Below are 27474 nucleotides of genomic sequence, written 5' to 3'. Positions count from 1 at the left end.
AGAAAAAAAATATATAAAAACGACACGGGTGTCCCATCTGCGTCAAATGATTAAAAGCGGAATGGATAAATTTTTGACGGAATGGATAAATTTGCAATAGATAAATTTTTGAATATGAATTTTTAAAAAAATATCAAACTACTTTTCATGATTTTTTTTATTCTAGTGCAAATATAATTCCGATAATCCAACAAATTATTTTAGTACTTGTTAGACTGTTTTTTATAATTAAAATATTTCACAATATATTTTTGCTAGTAATTACAGAGTCAGAAAAAATAATAATAAAAACGACACCAGTGTCCCATTTGCCTCAAAGGGTTAACAGCGGAATGGATAAATTTTTGACAGAATAAATAAATTTGTAATAGATAAATTTTTTAATATGAATTTCAAAAAAAATCAAACTACTTTTTTGGGATTTTTTTATTTTAGTGCAAATAATTTCGATAATCTAACAGATTATTTTAGTACTTATTAGACTGTTTTTTATAACTAAAATATTTCACAATATATTTTTTTCTAGTAATTAGAGCGACAGAAAAAAATAAAAAATAAAAACGACACCGGTGTCCCATCTGCGTCAAAGGGTTAACAGCAGAATGGATAAATTTTTGACAGAATAAATAAATTTGTAATAGATAAATTTTTGAATATGAATTTAAAAAAAAATCCAACTACCTTTTTGGGATTTTTTTTATTTTAGTGTAAATATAATTCCAATATTCTAACAGATTATTTTAGTAATTATTATACTATTTTTTATAATCAAAAAATGTCAAAATATATTTTTGCTAGAAATTAGAGAGTCAGAAACGGTGTAGAAATTTTCAAAGATGGGTAAAGAAAACTTACATTAATTTTAAATTACGCTTTGTACAAGATCTTGGATGACGATCGAAAAAATATATGTAATTAATATACAATTATAAATCGCAATACTGATCGTAAATTATATCACTAAAAAGAGCATTATTTCAGTACGCTTTTATCGTTTTTTTTCAATCGTCGTTTTTTAATGGATAATAGATTATTAAAAAAAATTATGCCTATCTTAAAATCTTGGAAATTATTATTCTTTTGCGCAAATCTAATAAATGACTTTTGATAAATGAATAGATAATAATTCAATAACTATTAAATGGCACCGAATTTGTTTTATTTTGATGTCTTTCTTCTTAAACCAATAAATTTTGCCCTAACCCAGACGGAATTTTTTTCCTCTCTTATAACAGATGTTCGAAGACAGATTACGACACCTACACACTAAGGTGTTTGAACGAATGAACTGTCTTTATAGAATACTAATGAGGTTGGCGCTTTTTTGGAATTAGTTCAAAGAAAATACATAATAAAAATGTAATAAATTTATAGGGAAATATCAACGCTATTATATTTTAATATTTGATATGATATAAAAATAATTTTTAAAAAAAAAAAACAATATACAAAATGGTCAAAATATACAATATATAAATATATACAATGTACAAAATGGTCAAAAATAAATAATTGAAAGGAGTTCGCAAGATTTTCTTATGGTAACTTAAATCAGAAGAATTAATGAGACATTAACCAAAGGAAAGTTTTGTGATTAAAGTTAAAAAAATTTCTATTTAATAAGTGTTTAGCAAGAAGTAAATAAAAAAAACAACATATGGAAATGATTGAGTTTACAATTTTAAGAAGCACCCTAAAATTAAATCCTTTACAAAAATGTAGAATTTCGGAACTCAGATATTTGATAATGTGTGAAAGATATAAAAAATACAATTTTTGGAACAAATATCTCAAATTCGATGACAAAATTTAAGAATAAAAAACACAGAATTTTGGAGCAAATATCTCAGAAATAAGATTATGTGTTTAAGAAGAAAAATAAGTTTTGGAACAAATATCTCAGATATTGGATAACGTATTTAAGAAATAAAATACAAAATTGAGGCAAAAATATCTTGAGAAATTCGAAAATGTATTAAAGAATATAAAATATAGACATTTGTAACAAATATCTCAGATATTCAATAATGTACTTAAGAGTATAAAATACGAGATTTTGGAACAACTATCTCAGAAGTTTGATAACGTATTTGAGAATAATTTCAGGACAAATATCGCAGAAATTCTATAACCCATTCTTGGATTAAAATAGAGTTTTAGAAAAATAACTTTATTATTCCATAATGTATTTAAAAATAGAACATACAGAATTTCGGGACAAATATCATAGAAATTACATTATGTATTTAGTAATATAAATACAGAAATTTGAAACAAATATCTCAGAAATTCAATTACTTATTTAAGAATAAAAATAGATAATAATAAAAAAAATATTTCCTATGTATTCAATAATGAATTTAAAAAAGAATATAAAATACAGAATTTTGGGAAAAATATCTTAGAAATTCAATATCGAATTTAAGAACAAAACAAGTATCTCTGATATTTGACAATTTATTTAAGAGTATAAAATACGGAATTTCAGAAAAACTATCTCAGAAATTTGATAACGTAATTAAGTATAATTTCAGGACAAATATCGCAAAACTTCTATAAAGCATTTTTGGATAAAAATAATGAGTTTTGGAAAAGTATCTTTATTATTCGATGATGTATTTATAAGTATAACTAATAGAATTTCGGGATAAATATCATAGAAATTAAATAGTATATTTAAGAATATAAAATACAGGATTTCGGTACAAATATCTCAAAAATTCTACGTATTTAATAATTTAAAACACAGAAATTCAATTACGAAATTAAGAATAAATATAGAGAATTCTGAAAAAATATTCTAAGTATTCGATAATGAATTTAAGAAAGAATAAAAAAATCCAGAATTGCGGAGGGGGGGGGGATTTCAGAAATTCGATAGCGTATTTACAAATAATTTCGAGACAATGTCTCAGAAATTCGATAATGTATTTAAGAATATTAAATAAAGAATTTCGAAGCAAATCTCAGAAATTCGATAATGTATTTAAGAAAAATTTTAGGATAAATATCTCAGAATTATTCGGAACAAATATTTCTAACATATTTGAGCTCTTTCCCATTATTTAAGGAATGATTAATTTTTACAAAATTGCTTTTAAAACATGACAATTTCAAAGAAACAAATTTTTTTTTTTAAATTGGAAAAAAAAAAAAGTCGAAGTTTTATCTTCGCAGCTTACAGTAAAGTATTGCTTTGATAAACTGTTTCTTTTCTCCTGTAAAATATCCTCCAAAAAATATAAATAAATAAAAGAACATCTAAAGATTTCTAAAGATAACGTCAGATAGTCTCAAAATATTATTGTTTAAAGATCGAATAAAATTCTGTTTGAATCATGCTATATTTCTATACAAAACGATTCAAAAGCAGACGATAGTATAATTATAATATCTATCTATTAGAATGAAAATGTTCAATTAGAAGACTTTTGAATCTTTCTGCTCCATTTATAATTAGGAAAGGAAAAGTTATTTATTTATGCACCCGTTGTTACTAAAAAGCAAATAGTAAGTAACAACAACTGAAAAGAATATAGAAAAGGTAGGAGAAAAAAAAGTTAAGAATTAAAAATTTACCTTTCAGAATGTTTTTCATTTCTTTTTCAGCATGGCAAGTAGTGAAGGAGCGAACTATGTCCAAGGCAGTTTGGTCATAAGAATTCGGTTTGTTGACATCTACACCACTCTACAAAAGCACAAATTAATAAATTGTTAATTAAAATGTTATTAAGTAATATATTATATCATTTAAAAAAGTTGATATTTAGAATTTTATGCTATTTCAGAGAATGAGATTATATTTGTATACGGCTAGAAAATACAAATTTTTTAAAAATGAAAAATAATATTTAAATAAAACTAGAAACTCTGGTTTTATAAAAAATTTCATATTTATACCCTTGGAAGGTCATCATAACTAGAATTTCAAGTCTGTAAGGATTCAGTTTATAAATAACGGTAGATAACAAAAGTAGATAAATAATAAAAGTGGAAAAAAATAATAATAAAAGTAGAAAAATTTTAAGAATGAATTTGCTTTGTTTTTATTTCGCATTGCATTTGAATTACATGTTATTGAAAACTCTAATATTGATGTAAAATATGTATGACTACAATTTTAAATGAAAATTTGAAATATTTATTTTTTTGAATAATAAGTTTTGCTTAGGAAGGGGTTCTAAACTCTTTCCTTTGCTGTACTGCTTTTCACATACTTTTTTATACGAATTTTTATTTCAATTAAATTCAAAGCAACTTTTTTTGAAGCATTGCGTGCAGGGTGCTGAATTTTAAAAATTATTAAATTTTCTCGTTATTACTTATTATGTACCAGTTATACATTATATAACTTGATATATAATATATGTATCTATATAATATTATTTATTCAAAAAGAAAAGGGTAGTTCTATTTAGTTAAATTATTGGTTACAGGTTAAAAAAAACTGTTTTATGATTAGAAATTTAATTTAAATAAATCAATATAAATTCTTAATAAATTATTAATTCTAATATAATATATGTATCTATATAATATTATTTCTTCAAAAATAAAATTTTATTCAGTTTTTTTTTCCTGAGATATTTTTAGGAAGCTTAGGGTAGTTTTATTTAATTAAATTATTGGTTAAAGGTTAAAAAAAATGCTTTATGATTAGAAATTTAATTTAAATAAATCAATAAATTATTAATTCTTTTTATAATTAGTATATAATATCTAATTTTAGAAAAATTATAACACTATTCCATTATACAAACGGTTTAATAACAATAATTTTCAAATATTTTGGAAAAATCTCTTTTAATTTATTTGAGGAATCTAACATGGTGCTGCCATCTATAGAGTTAAAACTCAAGTAGAGTATAAATAAAGTAATCATATGATTTTTCTAAGTATAATATTGAAATATAAAAAAGAAAGGTAATTTCATACATTTAAATTTAAGTAGCGTTAATTAATAGAAATTTATTATAGACAAACTGTTGATAAATAAGTAAAGCTTGTTTTCATTATGGAAGCAAACCAAAACAATTACATTTTCAGTCTTTTTACAAGTGATTATGAATGATATAAAATCCTTGATTTCACATTTAATTGAACTGCAATATAAATTTATCACAGAAATAATTAATTCTTGATATTCACATACTGACTCTGGAAATTTTTCAATAACTAATTCAGATAATATTAGAATTTATTTTATAAATAAATTTCATTTAATAAATAATATTAATTTCTAATAGGCACCAATTTTTAATTAATTAAAATTATGCAATATAATAAACAATGATTCAAAAATCATTTGATGACCTTCACAGTGCCACAGTACGAATGGTTTTAAAAACATACCATAAGCGTAACTAATTTATTTATATGCATTTTATTCCTTTCATTATTTTAGGAAAATAGTTCTTTGAATAATAGTTGTTCGCGAAATTATAGGAAAAAAAATGTTCTAGTTAATCTATAGTAGTCTGTAGTTTATTTACAAATATTTCAAGAAATACAATTGTTAAAATATATACATATATATATCTTGGATAATTTCAGATTTGAACTATTTTTGGGCATTTAGCAATGTGTTTTAAAATTTGTAAGAGTTTTTTTTCTTTCAAATAAAATGAAACTTGCTCATAGAAGATTCTTTCAATGATTTTCAAGTAAATATTACGTTAATTAATAAATAAAATATTATTGAAAAATTGTGATTTAAGTTTAAAGAGATTGTTAATGATTACATAATGAAACAAATAAGTCAATAATGATTTAATTAAGTATATGTAATTATAGAAATGATATTTTGAAATCTGTTGTGTATTCATTATATTATAATAATCATTAACATTCATTAAACAAAAAATCATTAACAAATTGAACCAAAAATGCATCATAACTTCAGTAAAAAAAATACACATTACGGGTTGTAAATTAACATTTAATAGAGGTTATCAAAACAAAAATGCCTTAGAAATGTAACGAATCATCATTGAAGAAGGCAGACTGAAAACAGCATAACCTGTTTCACGAAACAAGCGAAGGAGTTGAAATGCGTTTATTTGTAACACCTCCAAGTTTTTAGTGATTTTAGTCTCCACCTAGTTGTGATCCGTTAGATTTTGTCAGCTTTTTTGTTTTCCACTCTTAAACATTGATTCGTATCCCTAATTATGCATACTACGTCATTTTTTGCAAGGGTTTTAAAAATACACTTTAAAGGCAGTAATTACGTAACACCCTGCAGCCAATTTTCGACGGTTTCGCATTCTAGCACGTCATGCAAAATATTAAAGAAAGCTAAGCACTATCTATCAGATAGAGTTTTTTTTCTTTCTTAAATTTCCGTTTTTCACCATATTGCTGAAACTACACTGTTAAAAAAAGTAATTAGGGGGCAATTACTTTTTTAACAGTGTAGTTTCAGCAATATAGTGAAAAACGGAAATTTAAGAAAGAAAAAAAAATCTGATAGATAGTCTTTAGTGTTAGATAGACAGTGTTTTTTAGTGTTGGATAAATTAAATACAAAACTGCAACTAATATATTCTTAAATATAAAACTGTTATTGTTGTTAGAACTGTTTGAGCGGTAAGTGCAGTTCGGTGCCCAAAAATGTATCTGTAACTTAAATACATAACTATAACATGGTGCGTATCCAAATTATTCATCAAAAAATAAGCACTTTTAAGCACTTTTCAAGCACTCAAAAATATTTTTAAGCGCTTGAAAAAATATCATAATTAGGCAAGGTTGGAAAGTTTTTGACAATTGACGGTCTTATATTGTTTTAACTGACAAGTAAAAAAAAAAAAAAAAAACGTTCGTCCTTGTTTTTGACAATTGTAAAAAAACCTTTCGGCCTTGTTTTTGACAATTGTCAAAATTCATGAAATTTTGAATCATTTAAAACGAATTTCATACGTTATGAACTGACAATAAGCCGAAATAGATTGGGATTGAATTGATTGTGAAAACGTTGAATAGAACAATGTGAACTGTGTCTTTTTGCGTAATTCGTAGCGAAAATCAACATGATAAAGGAAAAAACTCATTTTGAAAAAGGGAAAATTAAGCACTTTTTAAAAACGACCATTGAAAAAAGCACCTATAAGGGCTTTTAAAAAACGAAAATAAGCAATTTTTAAAAACGCTACGCACCCTGTATAACAAATATATTCCTAAATATGAAAACTGTTGTTGTTGTTAAAACTGTTTGCGCAGTAACTAGAGTTCGGAGCTCGAAAATGTATTTGTAACTAAAATATGAAATTATAACAAATACATTCTTAAATATAAAACTGTTTGCGCGGTAACTGCAGTTCGGTGCTCAAAAATGTATTGGTAACTAAAATACAAAACTGCAATAAATATATTCGTAAAAATAAAACTGTTAAAAAAAAATCAAACCAAACTGTAGTTATCGAAAAATTGTATGTAATTGACAAAATCATAATTCTTTGAAATGATTAGTGCGAATATTCCCCCCCCCCCGAATGGCAGGCACTGAACTTTAATCGTTTCGCCTTAGAAGATGCTAGAAGTGTTACTCATTTCGCGTTACCCAGAGGGCACCAGTGAACCAAAGTCACGGAGGCGAGTAACATTGCCCACGCCACACTGCCACAAACCCGTTCATAGGCTGGGCCACATTCACACACAACAGAGGACAACAAAAGAGAGAGAAACAGACATGCCCCGAGCGGGATTCAAACCCGTGGCCATTGGCTTCGCAGTCTGGAGCGCTAACCGCTCGGCCACCTGTGCGAAGATATTATGTGCTTGTTTTAAAATGAAATGTTTTTGCAATGAAGATATTAAACTGATTCTAATGTGCGTGGACTTATGCGTTGTCAATAAACAAACACACATAAAAAAGAATAAAGAGATAAATAAAAAACTATAACAGTAAAAAAGTAAATAAAACATGTGACCGTATGCATTGCAAATGATTTTAGTTTATCTTAACACCAAAAATGGTAGCAAATAAACTTTTACAGCATCAGAAAGGTTCGAATACCGGACAAGGCACGGATGTTCTTTCATTCTCTGTACTATGTGTCCTAACTGTGGGAATCTTAACGTTGGCCATCTTAATATGGTGCCCCTGAAAGAGTAGCCAAGAAATCTGACCTACTGATACCTGGTTGGTTCGAATGCCACTTGCCACACGGGCAAGTCAGCATGGTGAAACCGAGCAAATTTAAGGCAGAGTGTGCGATTCCTGTTTTTCAGCGGCGCCATCTATGGTCAAGAATGTGACTTCTGCCACATCATACGTCACACCTGTATAAAAGGCGGACCCATTCATACATCCATTCATTCCTACACAGATCGTAATTTTGACCTGAATCAGAGAACGATCGATCTCCAATCCAGTACCCCCAGAGGTTTGATTTGTTATGGGAACATGGAGAACTTTGTGACTCGACAGAATTTTAGCGTGCATCAGTCACCAACTACACGGGGAGTCTTAAGCCGGCGGGGTTCGAACCCACGAACTCTCGGACATGGGCCCAGCGCCCTACCGACCAGGCTTTCCCGGCCCTACTGATACCTGAATGACGAGAGTCAATGGAGTGAGCATTGGCAAAATTGCCCTGTAGCTAAATTTTTTCGGGCTTTCTATGACAAACTTCCCGAGCACAAATATTTTGCTTTCAGATACTTTCAATTATAACAATTACTAATTTAAAGTAACAAAAACGTTGTGTCAACAGAATAAAGTATAGAATAAGAAATGCATAAAAATTTTTTTTTCATTGTATAAGTAATATTTCTTTAATTCTAATATTATAGGCGATATTCTCGCATTTTGTAGGCGTCATTATTTCCTCTTTCTAATTTTGTAAATCATTACACAAATTAAAATTCATAAATAAATTAAACTATAATAAATTAAAATTCGTACATAAATTAAAAATCGTAAAATGTAAGCAGTAATTCCCAAAATAAAGATCACGAATCACGCGAATAGGATTCTTTAAAAAAGAGATACTCAAGTAAGTGTATGTAAAATATGGTGTTCTTTAACACTAGAAAGACGGAAAATTAGTATATATAGTTCGTTCACCAGAAGTTGAGACTTGGCTCCACCTCCTGGGACGCAGAGTTCATTTCAGAGCGGGAGTTAGAAGAGAAACATCTCCGTTGTTGAAATTGAGACAACCCTTAATTTGCGCCAAACACGAAAAGTGAATTCTTTTTCAGTCACTTACTTTGCTTTATCATCTACTATTATACATTTTGTTACACTTGCTAATTAAATATAGTTTAAATTTAAAAACTGCTGTTCTCCCAGCGAAATGTCTCATAAAGGACAAACTATTCACTCAAAAGAAAGAAATATCATAAAAAAAGGGTGCAAAATATCATCCAATTTATTAAATATTTATTGTTAAAAAAAATGCACATAAAGTTTGCGAAATTAATATTTTTGCCAAACGATCGCCAAATAGCAACATTGTTCAGGATTGCTCACAACCTTCTCCCAAAAATGGCGAAATAGTATCGTCGTATACCACGTGATGAAGGCGGAGCCAAGTGCCAACTCCTGGTGAACGAGCTATACCTATATTGCCCAAAAGCAGTCAAAATAACTGGATTGTAAACGCGTAAATAAATTTGTTTTAAATTAATTTTTAACATTTTTTATATTATTTACAGTTATATAACAAGTTATTAGTAATTATTAACAATAAAAAAAATTATATGTTGTACAAAAAGTCATAAAATTCTCAGAAATTGTGTCATTATTATACATCATTATTTTTCTAATTGAAATCAAAAGCAGTCAAAATGACTTCCTTAGGCAATCTAGTGTTAAAGAGAAACAAAATGAAAGAAAGAACATCATTTCTAGAGCGGACTATCATTTAAACTTACGCGATTTATTTATTTTAATTAATTTCATTAATTCAAATTTATTTAATTTGAAACTCGAGCTGAAGCTAGTCATTACCGATTTTTTTAAAATCTCAAATGAGAATTAGAAAAATAATGATCATTTGTTTAATCTCTGATGCGTAAGAAAGACATACTTGAAAAAAAAAAAAAAAAACTGAACATTCTTTAAATAATGATGCAGAAAAGAAAACCAAAATTTTTCACTTCCGAAATGAAAAATCTTTCTGCAAAAACTCTGTAACGGTTTGCGACATTGTCGCCGCAATTCTGCCACGGGAAGTGTAGTAACTATTAATCGCACAAATCAAAGCATTTTTGCACATTGCTTTTAAAACGCTTTCCTCTTAATTAAGATTATTATGCAAAATGATAAGGAATTATGAAAATATTAAAGATATTGTTATACTGACCTCTATGAGCATTCGTACTACATCCAACTTCCCATGCATAGCTGCTTCGTGCAAAGCTGTACCACGTAGCGTAGAACGGTTGATATCAACTCCAGCATTTAATAACAATCTGCAAGTAGAAAGCAAAGTTAACTAAATACATATATTTAAACTTTATAAAAGAAGAAAGAAGGGTAAAAGGATGCAAATTCTATCTTCTTTAATTACTGCAAAAGCCCGACTAATTTTCTTTGACCATATCAGTAAAATAATCCATCCAAATTAAGTATTCACGTGAAAGGTGTCACTAAATTTTATAAAGAGTGAGTAGCCAGATTTTTCAACAAAAAAGCACCTTTTAGGTTCTTTGTAAGCAGTCAAAAATTATTTTTTATCACTTTCCAAACAAAAAAAAAAAAAAAAAAAAAAAAAAAAATTCGTAATTAGGATCTATGTAATAATAAAAAATTTTCTATCGTTTAAAATTCTTAATTTATAAGCATAAAATCAATAAAATTCAAAAACATTTTCAAAAACTTAGTAACTACTTAAACATAATCGTGATAAAATATCTAGTTTCTAATAAATATTGCAGAAAAAATTGTGAAAATCGTGCATATTTTGTAATTTAGAACGACAGTCGACATTAAGTACTTTTTACAAACCCCGAATGAAAGAGCACGTTTTAGGTACTTTGTAAGCACTCAAAAAAAATTTTTTATCACGTTCCAAAAAAAAAAAAAAATCTTAATTAGGATCAGTGCAGTTATAAATTTTTTTTTCTTCTATCGTTTAAAATTCTTAATTTATAAACATAAAATCAATAAAATTCAAAAACATTTTCAAAAACTTTATATAACCATGATAAAATATCTAGTTTCCGATAAATATTGCAGAGAAAATTGTGAAAATCGTGATTTTTTTTGTAATTTCGAACGACAATCCACACGTCAAAGAAAAAATCTCTTTTTAAAAGAGAAAAGTAAGCACTTTTTACAAACCCCGAATGAAAAAAGCACCTTCAAGGGCTTTTAAAAAACGCAAATAAAAAACAAGCACATTTAAGCACTTTTTAAAAACGCTAAGCACCCTGTTTATGCACTCCATAAATGTAGGCGTTACATACAATGAAGGATGAAACGTAAATAATATTTATAAAAAGAAGGGGGGAGGAGGTTAAAATACTCGAGAGAAATAAAACAAAAATATGTGCAAATGAAAGTAAAAAATAAGGAAAAAAGTGGAGAAGAAAAAAACGGTTCGCTAAAGAAGTAAACAGATGAAAGGTTGGAGACCTAGTGTTGAAGGGTTAACTGAAGGAGGTTTTAAATCTAAGGAACAAAAGATCTCGAATGTTCAGTACCAAGACCTGTTATCATTTAAAATGTTCTGAAGATATCGTCAAAAATAATTTAACTATTCTAACCAGTGAAGCTATTAAAAAATGTCTTTTTAAATGGTGAATAATTTTATTTTATCAACAAAAATTGTAAAAAAAAAAGCGCAATAAGTAGTTCAACAACAGATTATCTATGATTGCCTTTAAATGCAATAAAATTTTTAAACAGCATCTAAATTTTCTTTGAAGCAGACGTTAATAATTCTCAGCTGAACATAAAGTGTTTCACGAGGCTTTGATTGTTCTGAGAAGTACGTTCGAGTTTTAAACCTGTTATGGGGTTTTAGTCTTATTTCCTTCTATACATAGCAAGTACAGGTTTATTTCAAGTTTAATAAAAAAAACGTTTTCAAAAAGTTTTTAGCTTAGAGATCAACATAATTGAGCAATATGTTAAATCCTTTGCTTTAATAAAGTGTTCAGCATAATATGATATCAAATCAATGATACACATTGAATTGTATAATAAGTAACTTTTCAAAAACGGAATTATTTAAAGGAATTTTCAATTGTTTTGAATGTAGTAATATCACTCAATTATTTTCCTTGAACATTTTCTTTATGGTTTCTCTAACTAGTTTGCAACAAAAGCATTTTGCAACGTGTGTTTTTAATGAATCAGTAAAGAACATTTATTTCCAGTGGGTTCATGTTTGTCATAAATCAAACGTAGCAAAGCAAAAAGTATTCCCCAACAGCACATTGTAGGCTAGGGGAGTTAGAGGTTATGGCTCCACAATTTCGTGATTAATTTCAAATCAAACGAAATTAAATCTAAATAAAAGTTTTTTTTTCTTTTCAAAGTAAAAAATAACTCTGCTCATCAATTCTAGCCAAATTAACGATGCAAATTGCTACAAAAATAACTTTGCAACGAAATTGCTACTTTTTATTTTAATTCACAACTCCTTAGTAGCTAAACAATGAGCTAACTAAAACTAATTATACAGTTTATTTTATAAAATTTTGGAAAACACTGTTTTTGTTGTCATTTTTTAAAAATTAATTATTAGGTTAGTTATTAGTTAAAATTAGTCATCTTTTTTTTTTTTTTTTTTTTTTTTTAATAAAATTACTTTTTTTTTCGGTAAACGCCGATTCAAATTTGAAACGAAGGTAACCTTGGTGGATTACAAAAGCTTTTCGCCACTTTATTTTAATACAAAACACAATGGTAGCGGAACAATGAACTAGCTAAACTAATTATTACAGTTTATTTTACAAAAGCTTTAAAAACACTTTTATGGTCATTTTTCATAAAATTAGTTTTTCTGACTTGTTTTCTTTTTGCTGTAATCACCTATTCAAATGTGAAACGAACTAAAATTTGATGTATTATAAAAGCATTTCGCCACTTTATATTATTAATACGAAACACAATGGTAGCGTAACAATGAGCTCACTAAAACTAATTATACAGTTTATTTTATAAAATTTTAGAAAACAGTTTTTTGTTGTTATTTTTATAAATCTAGTTATTTGGACAGGTTTTCTTTTTTCGGTAATCACCGATTCAAATATGAAACGAAGAACTAAACTTTGATGCACTATTAAAAGCATTTTAAGAAGTTTATTAAAACTCAATATGTGTAAAATAAATCAATTAAGAAAAAAAAAACTGATTCGTTGTATACAACATCAGGAATCAAACGCAAACTCAAAATCTAACATTTTTAATAAAAATTCCATTGTAAAATCGTCATAACATAAATCAAAACACGATTAAACTTAAATTGTAACATTTTTCAAAATAAGAATAAATTTGCGCCTAAATTCGCGCCAAACTAACACAGCAAAATTGCTTCAACGATAACTCTGGCAACGAAATTGCCGCTTTATTTTAATTTTTTATCATACGGGATACGCAAAAACTAAGACCATACATCAACAGCACACCCGCAATTAATTTCATTGAGCATTCTGCTGAATGCTTGAGAAACGGAAAACAGTACGATTATTCTCTTTTTTTTCTCGGAACCCGCTCAAGAGAATAACAAATAGTGGTGGCGTGCGAGAGACTGAAATAATTTAGCACTTTATCATAAGTGATAAATTAGAGCCTTAACGGTATTTTGAGTAAAGTTGTTCCTCTGAAGACCTTATTAGCTCTGAAAACTCTATTTTAGAACCTCGGTATTACGTACGAAGTGTGTGAATTGAATATTGTATTAATTTATAAGAATTTTAAGTGAAGTTCTTGGAAGAAAAAAAAAGCACGTTATTGCTTGATTATGAATGCTAATAGAGCATTTAAGGTAGTTATAAATATTTTAAACGGTGAAATAATAATTATTTTGATAAAAGAGCTTGTGTTTGGATTAAGGAAATAATTAATCAAAAGAAAGAAAATTGCTCTTTATACCTTCTTGTGTATTGTTGTGATTTACTGGAAAGTATGAATGCATTTATATTGCTGGATAAATAATAAGCGATTAATTAAAATCCAAAACAACAGCAACAAAAAAATGCTACCTTAAAGAAAAACTCGTGATGCGCGCGCCATTAATATACCATCAATAATATACATAGTTAAAGCGGCGGTAGTTCAGGGAATAGACTGTTCGTTTTCTAATGAGGTGACGCTGGTTCACACGCCAGCGTTGGCTGGTTGATACGAATTTTGTCCCGGCTTGCACCGACCACAGTGATAACATAAAATATCCGCAGTGGTAGGCTTTTCATGGGTAAGAATTCCCCTGCCGTCGGGGGCTAATCATGGGAAATTTTGTGGTTTTCCACTCCATGTAAAGCAAAGGCGGATTAGTTCCATCAAAAAGTCCTCCGCGAAGGCAAATTTCTCCTAATGCTTGATCCAGGAAATCTCTTGCCTTTTGTGTTGGGTTCAAAATTACAAGGCCACGGAGTTGAACGTTGATAGTCGCAAACTCAGAATTGGGTTGGATGTTCAACGCCGGATATAAAATAAAGCATACATAGTTAAAAATTTTGAAAAGCAATGAACCGAAATATTACGATATTAATATAATAATAATTTAACCATATTATCACGCAAATTATCGATACTACGGTTATAATATATATTGCTCGATATTAAAGTTAAAGGCACTAGTAATATCATCGTTAAATGTTAAATTGTCACCAATAATTAATATAACAGTATGTAGCACCATTACACCGTTTTAGAAAGGTTCAAAAATATATATCTAAATAATTCATAAATACTTAACGTATAAATAATTATTTAACACTACTCATCAAGAATAATTTTTATAAGTAATGACTGTCATTATCTACGTTGTCATAGCAACCAATGCATTATTCATAGCTAAAAATATTCAAATGTTTACATCTCTTAAAATATCAATCCTATGTTCCAAGACTAACTGAGAGTTAAGAATCTACTTAAAAAACCAAAAGAGAGATACTTAAAAATTTGAGTTCATTTTTCGATTGAATCTATTCTATTAAAAAGAATGACTATTAAGCAAACGTGACATTTAAAATATTCATTCAATTCTCCTACTTCTATTATTCCCTGCAGCAATTCATAGCGACTATTTCCTTGATGAATCCTGAATACAGCTTAAAAATCCATCCATTTTACTCAGCTCATCAAATCCCTTTTAATTTAATGTCCCTATAGCCTCTACCATCTTCATCTATTTTACTCTTTTCGCTGCGATTCCCAATATTGGTACTCCAATAAACCTGGAATCTCTGAACTCAAAAGAGCCTCCTTGAGCGCGTTATTATGAAAGGAAAAAGATTTTTATCTCGGGAACCCTATCTTTAAAAGATCTCTCCAGCGAATCATTCCCCATTTTGCAATATTGCCAAAAAGAGATATTAAAATACTTATAAAATGTTAAAAGTTTTCGGTCTTTTTCTTTTCACATCTGAAGGTCTAATAAGTTTCTTAGTTCCCTGCCTTCTGATGATTCCTCTCTGGAGGAGTAATAAATCCGAACCCGCCTTGTGGATATGTTTGATCGCTGAAAATATTTCTAAGGGAGAAATAATATATTGAACCTCTTATGTTGGTTATGTTTATGAAGAAAAATGTTATTGCATCTTTAGGTTAAATGGGTTGATTTTTTAAGAGGTGTCTTGCACTTAAAGCTCTAATAGTGAGCTAGCTTGATAGCTAAAAGTGTTATTGAAACACGTTTTATTACTTTATGTATATATTATGTAATGTTAAAAGAATAATATATTAAATATCCATAAATAGTGCTTATATATAACGCCCAGATAGGGTAAACAAATATCTATTAAACTGCTCCCTTCTCACACCAACCATAGAATAAAATTTTCGAAAATTTAGAGCTAAGACTTTGAAACTTTTATTATGGTGAAAAAATAATGTAGTAATGAAACAAATACTGGATTGCCTTCTAATATAATTCGTCTCTTTTATTTTATTTTCCACTCATTTATTCATTCACGCACTATATCAAGAATAATTTTTATAACTAATGACTGTCATGGTAACCGTTGTCATAACAATCGATGATGCAATATGTGTTGCTTAAAATATTAAAATGTTTATCCCCAACTTAACCAGGGATTTTAAACCTGAGTTGCCGTATTCGGAGGTTATCTCTGGAATAAGCACATTTAAGTTTGTAGGAAATGCTTTTCTTTAGAACAGCTTTGCCAATAGCTTTTGAAAGTTGTTCATTTTGGAATATTTTGAGCACATCTTAAATGAATTTTAAAAAAAAGTCTATTAATTTTAATCGCAAATTGGTCCACTTGTTGTGCGTGGAATTGGCTGTGTGTATGAACCTGCATTGGAACATCAATCCTATCAATGCAATAAAAAAAAGCTGGAGTAGCATAATCTAATTAGATATCTGTATAGTTTCCAAAATTCCAAATTAAAAAAAAAGGTGTGTAAAAAATATTCTGATCAAAATTGCGGTTAAAAACTGCACTGTTTGATAAAGAGGTCATGCGCTGATGATGATTCACAACCTAGTGAAGAATTTCGATCTTACATTACCGTGTTTACATTGTAAACATTTAACGACTTGTGTAAACAAAGTAAATGACCTATCACCCGTTCAGAATCTACTACAGCAAACAGTGACTACCATTATAATGTGTATGCATCAGCTATCAGAAACCATTATCGGTATCATTTCCTAACGCAAGATCACGAGACAAAAAGAGACATCAGAATGATATTCCACACCAAAACATTCCCTTTATCGAACCATCTCCGGTTAAGAACAAAAAGCCATAAAAATGCGCAGCTACTGACACAGGCCACCCAGAAGCCATTCTAAATAAATTATGGCCAGAAAGAATATCTCTCTACCAAGCCAAAGAATTATCTAGAAATCGAATATCCCCGAAGTGGAAGATAGAACGAAGAAATCGAACATTTTGAGGGTGGAAAGAAAGTAAATTGAAATAAATCGGCGGACACGTCACCACGGCGTCTTTCCACACCCTCCAATTGTTCTTTTTTGTTCAACCACGGCCATGAAAGGAGCAATGGATATTGGAACTGATCAAATATATCGACCATCAAACAGTGGAACTAGTTACTTCCTTTTTCTTTTTGGGTCGTATTCGCGCCACCAAGAATCAGAACCATCATCTTTTCCTCCAGGATTTCCAATTCTTTTCGGAATGCGAATTAAGATTCGTAATGGGTCTTCCCACAAGAGGATCGTTATTTTGGCCATTTTGAATGAGGTGATTCGACGACTTAGTGGAAAGAAGAATCGGATAGCTAATGGAAGCAGTATAATAACAGATAGATTTATTGGAGACGATTATATCGCCAAATATTTATGCACAACAACAATAAAAGCCATTCTTTAAGAAGAGGGGGAGCTACAAAAATTCAATTTCTGTGGTAAATTTTACGGGAAAACACTATGTTTAAAGATAAATGAGTAAGTTATTGAAGAGAAATAACTCTGTATATACACAATTTTATATTCATGTGTTTATTTAAGTTCAACATTTCTATGAGACATGATCATTTTTTAAAAAAAAATGACAGCATATTAAGTAATCAGGGTTATTCCAGACTTTATGTGAAAGATCCTGTTCTGTAAAATTGCGGAAGTACATGAATAATTTTGTATTTTTTAGGAAGGTAATAGGGTCTTTATTTATAATTTTGGGAAAAGTCACAATCACAAAACCAGTTATCAGTTTAAGATTAATTTTTCTTGTGAAAAATCTATTCGTCTTCTTAATCTGAAATTACATTAGAGTCGGTCCATTATCCTTTTTGCGAGCATCAGAAAATGTTCTGTTAGTGAAGAAAAAGGAAACACAAAATTGATGTTTCTTAAGGATTGTAGTATAGAAAATACGTAAGCAAGTGGTCACTACGTTTTTCAAAAGAAGAATTTTGTGAAGGGTTCGTTTATAAGACAACATATTTTGTGAAGAATGCGTTTTCACGATGAAATAATATACGAAGGGGCCGTTTCTACGTTAAAATATTTTGTTAAAGGTACGTTAATCAAAATTTCTTTTAAAATTGACACTGATGAAAGTAGGTAGCATAACCGCATTTAGATTTTTTGAAAATAACAACAAAAAATATTAATTTTAAAATATTATTACCTAAATATAAATAAAGGATTTAAAACTACGTTTACTTACAAGTATTTCTAATATGAACGGGTAAAAAAAGACGATTACTACTTTAACAAGAAATAGACTTTTTAGAAAAAAATATCTTTTTTAGAATACCCTCTTTTTTTAAAAATAATATTAATAATCAAAGAGAGAATGCAGAGCAAACTACTGTTGTTGTTTCTAATGACACTTACCAATACCAGCAAGCGTGCTTGGAGAAACTAAGCAAATTTAAGGCAGAGGGTGCGTTTCTTGCTTTTAAGAATACGTCTTTAGCCACACACACATCACAGAACACAAAGACATGTTAATTTGCCATGGGAACTTGGATGACTTTGTGACCCAACAGATTTAACGTGCACCAATTAGCATTCGGTCGGCGGGGATAGATTCCACGGCATCTTGGACATGGGCCCAACGAAATACCAACACGACTATCCCGGTCCACAATGACGTCTTTTGAGTTTACATAAAAGAGAATTTCAAGAAGTTTTGATTGTACGTTTGAAAAGAAAAATCCTATTTAATTAATTTATTTATTTTAATAGAAAATATTCAGATTTTTGTACCTAAAAATAGGTAAAATATGCTCTTATAGGCGAGATTCTCGGCGATTATTTTTTAGAAGTCATAGTCACCCAAATCTTTTGACTATATAACTATTTTTATACCTGAAAACAAACTTTGTTTGGAAGAATTGCGAATTATAACTTCTAATGATTTTGCAATGCAATGACATTTACAAGATAACAACGGAAATAACATTCAAAATGACCAACAGTACATTAAAATATTCAAACGCAAATAGCTTACATTAATGGGAATTATATCAAAAGAGTAATTTGTATCAGAAAATTTCATAACATAAAATATTTAAAAAAAACTTATTTTAAAAAGAAATGCATGATTTTTGAAAATATAAGAAGTCGATTAAATCGTTGTTGATAAGAAGTTGATAAAAACTCAACAACGCAAAAGATTTATGCTATTAAATTTCAATCCTACTTTTAGAGACTGCGAGGAAACGAAGAAATATGATCCATAAATTTCGAATTTTTAGAGGAACAAAATTCTCCAATATTTCATCTTTAAGGCTGTTTTTCACACTTAAGAGTCATGCAATGAATAAAATATAACAAAACTAAAAAAAAACAGCATATAAAATATAATATGATCTAGGGTTGGTGAGATTTAAAACTCTCTGCAATTTTTTTTTCAGTAATAAATTTGAAAAATTATATAACTCGTGAATAGTTGAACAAATAAATACATTATCTGGAAGGTTTGATTATACGAAATTACGCAAGATATTGCCTGAGAAACCTTCAGGTTCAAGACGATAAACCAGATGCCTCTATTTCTATGGAGGGGGGGAAGGCAAATATATCATCGCATCGCGTTTTTTTATTACTAATTTCGATATGAGCTTTGTCTTATTTTAATTTTTATTAGCTTATGAAGTATCGGATGTCTTAACTCAGATTAAGTAAAAATGATCACATTTGATGTAGTTCTTCTAAAAAACTATTTAACAGATTATTTTCCAATAGGAACGGCGCAAACAGAAATTGATTTTGAATTGATCTAGATCAGCATTTGACTTGGACATCTGTATATTTTAACGGGTTTTTAAAAATAAAAAAAAAATTAACTGTCGAATTAGAATTCAAAAATGTTGGACATTTTTTGACAAAATATGGCGTTAAAATTTATTCATTTATAAAATCTATCTATTTTTCGAAAAATATTTGAAAACGCTTTTAAATTATTTAAAAAGTAAATAAAATTCAGCTTTTTAATCAATAAAAGCGTTATTAAATTATTATAGTGGTTGTACTTTACTCAATAAAGTTTGAATTTGCATTTGAGCATTTATATATATATATATATATNGGAAATATATATATATATATATATAAAACGTCTTTTTAGGTAAGAGCACTTTCCTCGCATTTGAATATAAAGATAACATTACTAAAGCCAATTAAAATTACATGCTTATGTGTTTTATTTCTTTTAGCATAATGCGGGAATTATTTACGAACTCAATCTAATATAAAACGTGTTTAATATCTGTAATTGCAAAGAATAACAATAATAAACACAAAAAAAAAAAAAAAAAAAAANAGAGCAAGGCTCTGTCAAAAAAAAAAAAAAAAAAAAAATGAAAAATATTTCCTAAAATGTTTAATGTGTATAGATCACTTTAGTTCAGGCGTGAATCGATAATCTTTAAGGCAACAACCGCATCATTCAAGGAAAGATAATACTTAAAAACTTTTTGATGATCATCACTAAATATATCTCCAGGCAAGCAAATACAACGTTCTACTGAAAAATTACTTTAGTCCCCAAAGTAGTTCATTTTTATTCATTAGAACAAACTTCAAAAACTAACTCTCCTTTCTTCCCGCCTTAAGCTATTGGAGCTAATTGATACAGAGACCCTGGAATTCTAAACTAAACAAAACCATAACTTATATTTTCACAAAAAAGTTGAAAGTTTAGAGTTGCAGGAAACGAACATAAATATTCAAAACCCAAGAAAAGAACAACCCTTATGTCTCAAACCGCTAATGAAAGAAAGAAAAATAAAAGAAACCAGAGAAAGAAGAAGACAATACTTTTGGAGAACCGAAAACTACAGCAGCGTCCCCAATCGGGAATAATTGGTACTTAATTGTCTCATCCATATTCATTAGCAAGGGTCTTAATTATAATATTCTTTGGATCCCTCTCTGCGTTCCTTGTCTTTTATACATATGCGTAGTTTTGACAGGAAATTAATAAGGGTCATAGAAGGCATGCGATGTAAGGAGAAACTTTCGATAACTAAGACCGCTTTTTAAAAGGTTGCGTTGAAAGGTGACATACATTTGGCGCTTATTTTAGAAAAGGTTGGCATTAAAATTTATTCCGCTGTGATAACGGTAAGTTGATTAATTAATTAATTTCCCCGCAATTTTCGCCGTTTAATCTTTAATAAGCAGGTATGGTTAAGAACTATCACTTCGCTCGGTATTTTTTTTCTTTACCGCCTAGTTTGAAATATTTGTTTAAGTTAACGAAGCAGAATGCATTTGTCATACTCTTTATTTTAAAGTACACTTTTTTTAAAGCGTTATTCAAACAATTATTTTTTTGTCTTCTAATTTTTAAAAAATATTTCCATAACAAAAACGATGTTTTAAACTTAAATACTCAGTAATATTTAAATGTGAAATTATTTTTAAAAAAGATAATAATTTTATTTTTAGATTTTACAATTTTTTTTCATTTATTTAAATATAAGAAAAACATAAAAGTTATAGTGAAGGCAAAATTTCTGAGAAATATAATAGTTTCTAGAAATATATACTAGAAGTAAAATAATAAAACATAGCGCTTAAATTTTTAGCTTTTTTTAAAAAATTTTAGGGATAAAACAGAACATTAAAGAATCAATTATTGAATTTTGATTATCAGTGTTTAAGATCTTATGAAAAATCTCTGGAACTTATAAGATCGACTATTCCTATTTCACAAGAGATCCCTACGCCACTGTGTGCTGACACAGATAATGGTAGCACATGTGTAAAATTTTAAATTTTCAGTGTCAAGGAGCGTATGACAAACCTCTGGGCTTTATAAACTTGTCAATTAAAAAATATATTTCACGAGAGATCGCTACTACGAGCTGACACTAACGATGTTGCAGTACACATGTTGTAAAATTTTGATTATCAGTAACTAAGAGTTTGTGACAAAATCCAGGGGTCTGTCCAAACAACACAATTTATATCCACAAGTTACGAGTAATTTGTGGATATAAAATAAAGGTTAAGTCACATTCTTTCAACCAGGGTTCGCTTTTGTGAATTTGTGCAAATAGGGTCCGTTATTGCAAAAAAAATTTTTCAAGGAGTTTTTAAATTGTAAAGACATACAAGATTATGCGCAACACTTTAAATATATAATTATAAGAAATTAAATTTTAAAAAATAAACAGCAATTGCAGCTACTAAATTAGCGATGCAACATACAAATATTTGGTATTTATCCTATACTGCTGAACGCAGAATATTCATTTCGGACGAATAAAGGAAGAAGCGTCTGCCGAAGACAAAACTTAGTTCGTTTACATTAGTCTTTCTTTCCCCCCATTCCTGGGAAGGGTTTATTCGATTAACAAAACAATAATGAAGATAAACATATTTGTGAAGGGTCCGATTAAAAGATAAATTACTTTGTGAAGGGTCCGTTTTTAAGTTAAAATATTTTTGAAAGTTTCCGTTAACGGACCCAAATTTCTTCTAAACAGACCCCTGAAAGCTATCTACTTTTTCACCCGAAAAAGTTTGACAAATAATACAAATTTGTGAACACACATAAAGTATTGTAAAACGTACCTAATGACATCTACGTGTCCATTCCTGGCAGCTAAATGCAAGCATGTGGTTCGATTGTTGTCCGCTAAGTCCTCAGGATTCTCTGTTAACAGAGAACGGCAACGCGAATTAGCTTGCTGTTGCAATAACAGTTCCACCACCTGTCAAAAAATAATATTAGTTTTATGAATATTTAATTTTGGTAATAATACACACTACACATGAAACTATTTATGCTGACATACCTGATATCTACCGAATTCGCAAGCCAGGTCCAGTGGAGATTTATGATCTTTGTTACGAATTAGGATATTGGAATGGTATCTTAGCAATAAACTGGTCTGTGAGAAAAAAAGAAAAAAATATAGTTAATGCATGAAATGTAATTTTGAAACGATAGTTTTCTAAATAATATCAAATTATTAATTCAATCAATATTTTGCCACGTTTCTTTGAAATAAAGAATTTGTCATAGCAAACATTATCCAGAGCTTCTACATCTAAGGGTTTTAAAAATAATACATGATAAACAAGGGCAATAAACAAAAATCCTTATAGTACATCATTATTTTTACATAGCAATTCTTCAGAAGTTAAACATTTACCACCAGATGTTTGGTGACACTCATTGCATCGTTGTTGCGTGGAATGGCACACCTTTTCCAACATTCTTTTATATATTTATAAAAACTACCGACTTATATGTTTTATTTTATAAACGTCGTTGAACAGACGACCCAATATTTTGGGCGTACGACAATTAATGTTCAACTCTGTAGCCTTGTAATTTTGAACCTAATCCAGGAGACAAGGGAACTCCTGGATCAAGTATTGGGAAAAATTTGCCTTCGTGGAGGACTTTTTGATGGAACTAACCCGCATTTGCGTTACATGGTGAGGAACCAAGAGAACCTCCCACGGTTAGCCTGGCGGCAAAGGGACTTTAACCCATGATCCGTCTTTACGTCAGCATTGTGATCGGTGCAAGCCGGATGCGGATTCGTTTCGACTAGCCATCGCTAGAGATTCGAACCCGGTTCACCTCACTGAAAGGCGAACTCTCTACCCCCTGCGCCATCGCAGCTCTACGGCTATGAGTTAACAACAGTTACTGATGACTGTTAGGTTTAATTTAGTCTATCTAAAACCAGCCATGCCTATGCTTTTTCTAGAAAAAAGAGCAAAAAGTCAATATGGGGGAAAGCCACAGTTTTTTAAAAATGAAAAGCTCTTGTCGTATAATTTTTTAACAATTAAAAACTCCCCTCAATACTGCATTATCTGAGCTCAGAAAAATCTGCAAAAACTTAGAATAAGGCAGTGATTTTGATAGTTTTCATTTACGTGAAAAAATGTCCCAAAAATTAGTGATTTTTAAAAAAAAGTTTAATAACTTTTAAAATATTTAAGTTATTTGTCCGCTCTAAAGCTAAGATGATTCTTCACGGCAAGATGATATACAATAGTCATCGCTTTATGAACACTTAAATTGTGGCCTTTTTATTTTCCTAGGCGACAGAGCTTCAAAAAAAAAAAAAAAAACGTTTAATTTTATTTTTATAAAACAACGTCATATATTTTGGAATGAAATTCAACTAAAGACCAAAACTCGATTCATCAATAATGTCAGATTTAAATCTCCTTTCGAAATTAAATTAATTAAAATTTAACTGAAAGATCTAGCTGAATATAAACTCAATATTTCGCATAAAACCGATACTGCAAGAGGGGGGGGGGTGGTCATGCCAAATATTACATTCGAGACTCGTCTCCATGAGAGACAGTTCCTGCAATGTCACGGAACATTCGATAGCCGGAGAGAGTGAGATAGAAATTAATTTCCAATGCAGAACACCCCAAACTGATTACTTAATCCCAGCACGCATACGGCAGCAGGTGAATTTGTAAAGCAATACAGCATATTAATATATATAGCAGGTTCTTAATTATGCAGGTACTCCTATCATTAATATTGTAACGTAACCGTTGACAAATAATTAAAACAACGAAATGGAATTAGTGCGTCGTTCAAAGCGACTCTCATTTTTATTCGTCACTTTCGTTTATAGAAAACGTTTTTGCTCTTAAATATTTTTTTTCTCTTTTTCTTTTGTACACATAAATAATTTTGCTGAATTTTTCAGACTATATGAAACAGTATTATTATATTTTATTTTATATCCGTCCTTGAACAGCAGACCCAATTTTTGGGTTTACGACTACCAGGGTGCGTAACCGAATTATTCAACAAAAAATAAGCACCTTTTAAGCATTTTTCAAGCAATCAAAAAATATTTTTAAGCACTTTAAAAAAAATGTCAGAATTAGGCAGGGTTGGAAAATTTTTGACAATTGGTCGGTTTTATCTTGTTTTAAACATCATGTCAAAAAAAAAAAAAAAACCTTTTGGCATTGTTTTTGACAATTATGACAAATCAATTATTCAAATTTTGACAAAATTATGAAATTTTGAATCATGTAAAACGAATGGCGTTTTCATACGCTACAGACTGACAATACGCCGAAATAGATTGGGGTAGAATGAATTGTGAAAACGTTAAATAGAACAATGTGAACTGTGTCTTTTAGTTATAATTCGTAGCGAAAATCAACATAGTAAAGGAAAAATCTCATTTTGAAAAAGGGAAAATTAAGCACTTTTTAAAAACACCCAATAAAAAAAGCACCTTTAAAGGCTTTTAAAAGACAAAAATCGAAAAGAAGCACCTTTAAGTACTTTTTAAAAACGCTACGCACCCTGGACTGCTAATGTTCAACTCCGTAGACTCGTAATTTTGAATCAATCCAGAAGACAAGGGAGCTCCTGGATTATTACCCCCAGAGGTATTGATTTGTTATGGGAACATGGAGGAATTTGCGACTCGACGACAGATTTAATGTGTATCAGTCACCATTTAGTCACTTCGGCCGGCTGGGATCGAACCCACGAACTCTTGGACATGGGCTCAGTGCCCTACCAACCAGTCTATCCCGGCCCACAGTATTATTAGGTCATATTTTCTGAAAGACATACAGATGTGGATAAAATAAAAAGCATTTGTGATCAAATTTTTCTTTCTTTTTAATAGTACTTAAGGTATTTTGAGGATAAGGCAGACGGCTCTCATGATTTTTGAGTGGCCATATCAAATACCTAAACTTTCAACAGGGGGCTTCTTTCCGCAGTTTCGTCATTGGTGCAAAGGATGATAAAACCTCCCCCAACTATATTCTCAAATGCTTAGGTTTTATTATTCTCGAGATTTTAAGGGATCAGCATTTGTTTTTAGACCTTTTAGAGATTTTTTGATATTACGGAGGTGTAGCTAGACTACACCATCTGGGATTAGAAACACAACAGTTACTTCAAGGTAAGTCGAAGGTTCGAGGTTCGTCAAAATGGGCACAGCCCGAAAAATATCCACCCGATTTTTTTCAGGTGGGTCAGCTTGAAAAAAAAAACCCACTTTTTTTCAAGGCCCCACTTTTCAAAATTTACTGTACTAGAACAATGGGTTTTATTTCAAAAGCAAAATAATTGTAAATCAGTGCAATTTAAACAAAGACTATAAACAATTGAAAATAAATTAATTTAAAATAGATAAATTGAAATAGATTCAACTTGTTTTAAAAGTACATTAACGGGCTTTCAATTAAGACGGAAAATTGAAGTACTTAGAAGGTGATTGGGACTCAAAAAGCCTTACGAATATTTCAATTTATATAAAAATTATTGCTGTTATTATATTTTTATTAATCAAATTATCATAACAAAAGATTAACTCTTGAATTTGATATAATATAAATTTCGCGTTTTTGGAAAATTAAGACAAATTAAAGTGATTTAAAGTGTAATTAAATCAATTTACTTCACTCATGAAAAAATATCAGTTTTTATGAAATAAAATTACTTATGTAACTTGAAAAGTTATTGAATTTTCGTAAGGATACTTTAAGATATTATTAATAAATTAACTTTATATATAATTATAAAACATAAAAAAAAATGCTTAATATAACTTAATATCTATAGAACTAATTAGTAATCAATGTTCTCAATTGGTAAAATTAAATGCAGAAGCTGAGATTCGCAATTATTTTCATTAAAAAAAAAACAGAAAAAAAGATTAGTTAGAAGGGGGGGGGGACATGGAAAAATTTATTAGAGGAACAAGTTTTTATATTTTACTGCTAGGAAATTACCAAAATATTCAGTCGTGGGCCAACCTTGCTAAATATTCGGTTAAGTCAAATAATTTCCTTTTTTTAAATTAATTTATTATTCCTTTATAAGGGTGCATTAAAAGAATTATTTCTAAAAATGCGAATCAGTTAGATTTTGCTTAACTATGTCACGTGTCGTGTGAAATTAACTCTTATTACAGATAAATACAGACAATACTAATATCCAATACTAATAAGCATTCAATTCATGTTAATTATTTTTTGCAAAACTTCGTTAAAATACAAACAATGCATCGTTAAACAAATAGCTATTTTAATAACAGTTTAAGTTGAAATTTAATAAGCTAATTTTATTTAATTATTTAATTGAATAATAACATACTGTATTTATCTTATTATAAATTAAATGTTTAGAACATATGACTATGAGGAAATAGTACATACCACCAAGACGTGTCCATGTTGACAAGCTAAGTGTAATGGAGTTTCACCCTTATTAGCTTGATCATTCACAGATGCGTTGTATTGCAGAAGAAGAGCTACAGGTTCTGGTTTTCCTTGCCAAGAAGCGTAGTGCAGTGGTCGCATTCCTGTCAAACAACGTGAAATTTTAAATGATATCAGTTGACTATTTAATATATATATAGATTTGTTATGGGAA

The 27474-nt window shown here is 29.3% G+C and overlaps 1 protein-coding gene across 3 annotated transcripts in view; it reads right to left on the bottom strand.

Moving 5' to 3' along the window:
- Positions 1-27474, bottom strand: part of LOC107451127 (caskin-2) — a 338548-nt gene that overhangs the window by 131904 nt on the left and 179170 nt on the right. For all 3 annotated transcript variants that reach the window (XM_016067122.3, XM_071186766.1, XM_071186767.1), the window contains 5 exons: positions 27258-27403; positions 22874-22969; positions 22650-22789; positions 10314-10422; positions 3580-3688 (listed from right to left, as the gene is read on the bottom strand). In XM_016067122.3, coding sequence (XP_015922608.1) covers positions 3580-3688; positions 10314-10422; positions 22650-22789; positions 22874-22969; positions 27258-27403 — 600 coding nt within the window. The remainder of the gene's footprint in view (positions 1-3579; positions 3689-10313; positions 10423-22649; positions 22790-22873; positions 22970-27257; positions 27404-27474) is intronic.

The sequence above is a fragment of the Parasteatoda tepidariorum genome, chromosome 10 (assembly GCF_043381705.1).
Source record: "Parasteatoda tepidariorum isolate YZ-2023 chromosome 10, CAS_Ptep_4.0, whole genome shotgun sequence".
NCBI lineage: Eukaryota > Metazoa > Arthropoda > Arachnida > Araneae > Theridiidae > Parasteatoda > Parasteatoda tepidariorum.
This window is presented reverse-complemented; position numbering and strand designations above follow the sequence as displayed.